Source organism: Babylonia areolata, chromosome 3, assembly GCF_041734735.1.
Source record: "Babylonia areolata isolate BAREFJ2019XMU chromosome 3, ASM4173473v1, whole genome shotgun sequence".
NCBI lineage: Eukaryota > Metazoa > Mollusca > Gastropoda > Neogastropoda > Buccinidae > Babylonia > Babylonia areolata.
In genome coordinates this window covers 521,381-527,500 of record NC_134878.1, presented here as the reverse complement: position 1 = coordinate 527,500, position 6,120 = coordinate 521,381, and the positions used below count along the sequence as shown (strand labels likewise).

The window sequence follows — 6,120 nt, the reverse complement described above, 5'->3', positions numbered from 1 at the left end:
TGTGTGTGTGAGTGTGAGTGTGTGTGTGTGTGTGTGTGAGCTTGCATGCAAGTGTGTGTGAGGGCTGTTCTTTTTTTTTTCTCTGCTGTTCAGACAGTTGTCAGGAATGGCTTAGTTCATGATCGTGAAAGTTACTGAATGATGATATGGATTGTGGGATTTTTAGCAAGTGTATTTTTGACCTTCTGCATTTACGCCATTACATGCAAATATCCACTGGAAGAAATGAGGAAATGTTGCACCTTGAATGCAGATGTGAATCCTCTGACACCCCTTCCCCCAAACAACAGCAGCAACAACCAAGCAAACAATTTCCATCCAAACAGCAAGAGTCAGATACTGACATTCACTTTCATTCCCTGACAAGTCATGTCTGCTCACACTCACATTCCTTTGCTGGCAGATTTTTCACGGACACTTTCAGCCAGGAAGCAGATTTCTTGGATCAGGCGTTCACGGACATGTGGAGGTTCAGCCAGAGGAAGAAGGTGGTGGTTTTCTGATTCACTCTCTTCCTTGCAGTCCTTCCATATCTCCAGCAACATCTGTACCTGCAACACACACAATCTCTCTTCTTTTCTCAACAGTTACACCTTGTTGCCAGATCTTTCTGACCACCATATTAAAGCTGTCTGTCAGCTTTACTCAGGCAACTTGTTGTGTGAATGACTCAGTGTCTGAAAAGCACCGGCAGCTTGGTCTCTGATTGAGAACAGACGCTACAAAGGTATAAATGCTAATACAACTACTGTTACTTCTGCTGTTACTACTACTAATATTAATAATATAATAATAATGATAATAACAACAATCATAATAATATATGAAAGCTCCAAGTAATACTACATTTTCAATAGGTTTCGAGGGGAAAATTGAAATCTTTTTAAAAGCAGGAAAATGACAATTAAAAGTGTAAACAAGGCAGCCTAAAAATATGCCAGACATTTGAAAACAAAAGACGCAACATAATCCTCTTAGTCAACTTGCACATCCATCTTTTTTTAATACCTCATTGTGTAAGTCTAGAGTGGTTTCCACCAGCGATGTTCCAAGCATACTCTTGATTTCGTCTTGTTCTCCTGGCGACACGCTCTGTTGCACAAGGCCCCACAGGGACAGGGGAGGGGTGTAGGCCCAGGGGTCTCCCCCCACTGAACACGCCATTCTGTCACCACTCAATGCCTGCAATGTCTGAGAAACAAAAAACATCAACATCACATTCATTATCAGTAAAAAAAAAAAAATAAAAAAAAAGGAAAGAAAATGGTAAAATGAAAACACTATAGTCACTACATTTGATGAAAAATACATCTGGCAATCATGACACTCCACAACACTGCACACACACACACACACACACACACACACACACACACACACACATGCACACAGAGCATATATCCTCACCTCAAGTAACAAAATCTAAATCACATGATCATAACAGACATTTTCCTGTCTCATACAATCACCCACTTTTACTTCTGACCTGGCTTGTCTAAGTCTTTTTCACTATACACTTGTGTGGATTTCCACTGAGTATCAAGTATTTATATGTAATTCCTGCCAAGCTTCTGCCAACACAAGCACACACCTTGCAACTATTGTTCCATGTTCCATGGCCACTTTTTAACAGTGCAAATAGTGAAACTACACTCCACCAAAACAAAATAAACTGTGTGCACATTCAGATGGTATAGGCCAAGGATGAACAGATAATGACAGAATTTCTTCTTTGTGCCAGTTACATTTTTTCCAGTGAGAAATAATGTGCAAATGTACCCAGCCATGTTACTGACAGTCAAAACATTTCAACTGGGTAGTGTATTGTTTTATTCCACTTCATTTTCTGAACTTAAGCATGGGAAATTTTCAAACAAAGAGTAAGTTGAGCAGACATCTCTCTTATGAAATTATACCTTCAAAGCTTTTCTTTTTTATCCACTTGCATTCTTTACTCTGATCAATGCACACGTTTGAAATATTAAATTTTAACACCAACCTCATATATATAGCCTTTCCCGCTGATATGGAGTACTAATACAAATTAAACTTTGCACTGGAATAGCATTAAATATAAACAATTCTGTACATTCATTTCACACACACACACACACACACACACACACACACACACACTGTGCTTACACACACACACACACACACACACACACACACACACACACACACACACTGTGCTTACGCACACACATAAACACATATCAAATGTAAATAAGAAATAGTATCTCCAACCTTATTCTCTTAGTGTAAACTATACCTTTTGCAGCGCTGTGTGTATTTGTTCCACATTATCCGTTAAGTAACAGCCTTTTCTGTCAGTTTTGGGACGAGGCCAATATTATTTCTAACTGTAGAAGAACATTGAACAGACTCTTCTTCTGTCCAAGTCCAGCAAACAAACATTATAATCCAACACAGATGATCCTGTCGTTATTTTGTAAGGAAGCAATGTCGTCAAAGCTTACCTTTTGGTGAAAAAGAAAGTTATTTCTTTAAAACTTCAGCGCCTTAGCTCTGACGGTCTTGCGACATTCGCCATGTTGTTTACAAAACGGTGACGGGGCAATAAGGTTCCCGATGGCAGACTTCCGGTTTGGGTCAATTTAATTTCATGTGCTCAAACTGTCCATACCAATCGCTAAGTCCATGAAATGACTACACGAGGCAAAGGAACTAAACTGAATTATCTGAATGCATGAAACAACTCCATTATCATTAGAATTTCACTGAAAAAAGCATAACAACATGTGGACAGTCTCTTAAAAAAGCACGAAAATTATCACTGATTAGATTAGGTCAGGAAATCTGAGATGAAAAGAAAGAAAGAAAGAAAGAAATCATTTGAAGATTAGAATCTAACCAGACACAGTGAGCATGAGGTTAGCCCCGTTCAGTTTACGTTTGAGTTGTTTACAGCCTGCCACAGAACACCCTCATACAGACATGTAACATTTTACGTGCATGACCATTTTATTTATTTACCCTACCATGTAGGCAGCCATATTCCGTTTTCGGGGTGTGCATGCTTCGTATGTTCTTGTTTCGCTGACATGGATTACATTATCTTTAACGTGCGTATTTTATCTTCTGTGTGCGTATACACATGAAGTAAGTTCAGGCACTAACAGGTCTGCACGTATGTAGACCTGGGATATCGGGAAAAAAAATCTCCACCCTTTACCAGCCAGGCGCCGTTACCGAGGTTCGAACCTGGGATCCTCAGATTAAAAGCCCAACTTTTGAACACTTGGTTATTGCGCCAGTCAATAACAGTACATCAGGGAATAACAGCCAGATGCAATATTAGACCATCCCAAAGCTGATAGTGCTTCTCCGTTGCCATGGTGAGGTCTGATTACTGATGGGGTTTGAGCGTGATGTTTGAGACAGTAGCTCCTGACTGACATCCCAGGCACATGGGCCTGACTGATACTGTGGTGTGAAAGAAACCACTCGAGATCTGTAACAATCGGCAATAGCATTATAAACAAACGAACAATACTATCAGAGAAGAAAGCCAGCTTTCCTTATAGTATTAGAAATGTATTTTAAAAAATTTAAAAGAAGAAAAAGCGACAAATGTGTATAAGACCCCCCACCCCCACCCCTCACCCCACCCCTCCCCATTGATTTTTCGAGTATCCAGTTGTATGCAATCTTGTGCTCAGTTGCAGAAAAACAGAATATAGATTACTAATGGAAAGAATGTACAGAATGTACTATGTTCCCCTCAGCTTCCTTCACTCCCACGAACTGTGTACAGAATGTACTATGTTCCCCTCAACTTCCTGCACTCCCACGAACTGTGTACAGAATGTACTATGTTCCCCTCCGCTTCCTTCACTCGCACGAACTGTGTACACAATGTACTATGTTCCCCTCAGCTTCCTGCACTCCCACGAACTGTGTACAGAATGTACTATGTTCCCCTCCGCTTCCTGCACTCCCACGAACTGTGTACAGAATGTACTATGTTCCCCTCCGCTTCCTTCACTCGCACGAACTGTGTACAGAATGTACTATGTTCCCCTCAGCTTCCTGCACTCCCACGAACTGTGTACAGAATGTACTATGTTCCCCTCAGCTTCCTGCACTCCCACGAACTGTGTACAGAATGTACTATGTTCCCCTCAGCTTCCTGCACTCCCACGAACTGTGTACAGAATGTACTATGTTCCCCTCAGCTTCCTGCACTCCCACGAACTGTGTACAGAATGTACTATGTTCCCCTCAGCTTCCTGCACTCCCACGAACTGTGTACAGAATGTACTATGTTCCCCTCAGCTTCCTGCACTCCCACGAACTGTGTACAGAATGTACTATGTTCCCCTCCGCTTCCTGCACTCCCACGAACTGTGTACAGAATGTACTATGTTCCCCTCCACTTCCTGCACTCCCACGAACTGCATATTCACAGATGTATTGTGTTCCTATTATAATCACACACAAAAAATTATCAACATCACCAATAATAATAAATGGGGATGTGTCAGTGGGGGGTCATATATTTTGGGTTGTGTTGATTAAGCCAAATAATGCATTTTCGTTCATTGGTCTTCAAATCCCTTTGAAGCTCTATGTAGATCTCCAACCTTCAATCAATATTTAATTCTACTTCTATTTCATAATTTTATTTAAATCCATCGATTGTAACAATCAAGGTTAGTTACAAAATATTCAGCAGCCGCTTATCGTGTGGTGCAACAATAAACCAGTACAGCCGTTGATCAGCGTCCTCGCATTGTCCTCAAGACCAGACGAAGCGAGTTGAATCATGCTGCTGGTCAGGCATCTGTTTAGCAGTTGTGGTGTAGCGTATATGGATTTGTCCGAATGCAGTGACGCCTCCTTGAGCAACTGACCGAGTACGGTTCATCACATTCCGTTGTTGGTGTAAGGGAAACGACTCGGGATTTAGTGTTACCCCGAGGCAACCACGACCAAGTTACGCCCCTTAGAGTGACAGCTTTCATGGAAGAATTTGGTGATGAGCATCTTGCAAGGTGCACCATTTTGACGTTTCCAGACCAGTTTCATGTGGCTGGAGCTGATTCAGACATTTTCTCTTTTCTTTTCCTTCTCTCTTTTCTTTGTGTATGGGGGTATACTTTGGCACACATCAAGCAGCCATCTGTATTGTGGCTCTTGTCTAAAAACCCTCGGTCAGCAGACACTTACAGGGGCGGAACAGTGTGGACAATATCTGCTTGAAGTCTTCAGGCAACACGTGAAAGGGAACACTATCATAATGCATTGTCTGCACCTGACATATACCGTTGCTGATTTTACTAGCCGCTGTTTTGGCTCCAGATCGTCAGTGCGTACACTGGTCTGTTCATATCTTAATTACGTCAGTGTTGGGTTCATCTGTCTTCACGGGCCGCGACAGCTTGCTAGCAGTGTTTGTGTACTGTCACCAGGCTGTGGAAGATCATGGCCGTCTGCTATCCAGTGGCAAAGCACCTGGCTCAGACTCCATACCAGCAGAGGTCTACAAGGATGGAGGCACTGTGCTGACTGAGAAGCTCCATCAGCTGTACTCACTCATGTGGAAAGAAGAGTCGATCCCCCAGGATTTCAAAGATGCATCTATCATTCACTTGTACAAGCGAAAGGGGAACCGGCAAGCCTGTGATAACCATCGGGGCATTTCCTTGCTCTCCATCGCAGGCAAGATACTTGCCAGGATCCTACTAAACCGCCTCACAGCACACCTTGACCAAGGTCATTTGCCTGAGAGCCAATGTGGATTCCGGAAAGAGCGCGGAACCACCGACATGGTGTTTGCTGCAAGGCAGCTGCAAGAGAAATGTCAGGAGCAAAATGTTGATCTGTTCTCCACCTATGTCGACCTCACTAAGGCCTTCGACACCGTGAGTAGAGAGGGACTGTGGAAGATCATGGCCAAGTACGGATGCCCTTGGAAATTTATTTCCTTGGTCAGCCAATTCCATGAAGGCATGCAGGCTCGAGTCCAGGACAATGGCGAAACATCTGCTCCTTTTGCTGTCACAAATGGTGTCAAGCAAGGCTGCGTCCTGGCTCCAACGCTGTTCAGCCTCATGTTCTCTGCAATGCTTACTGATGCCTTCAGAGATGGCG

General features: G+C 42.8%; 1 protein-coding gene across 1 annotated transcript in view; it reads right to left on the bottom strand.

The window, feature by feature from the left end:
* LOC143280412 (coiled-coil domain-containing protein 24-like) overlaps positions 1-2,571 on the bottom strand; it is a 28,690-nt gene extending 26,119 nt beyond the window's left edge. The window contains exons 1-3 of the mRNA XM_076585048.1: positions 2,484-2,571; positions 1,009-1,191; positions 388-551 (exon numbers count right to left, since the gene is read on the bottom strand). Of these exons, the coding sequence (XP_076441163.1) occupies positions 388-551; positions 1,009-1,164 (320 nt within the window). The 5' untranslated portion in view covers positions 1,165-1,191; positions 2,484-2,571. The remainder of the gene's footprint in view (positions 1-387; positions 552-1,008; positions 1,192-2,483) is intronic.
* Between the last annotated feature and the right edge of the window lie 3,549 nt (positions 2,572-6,120).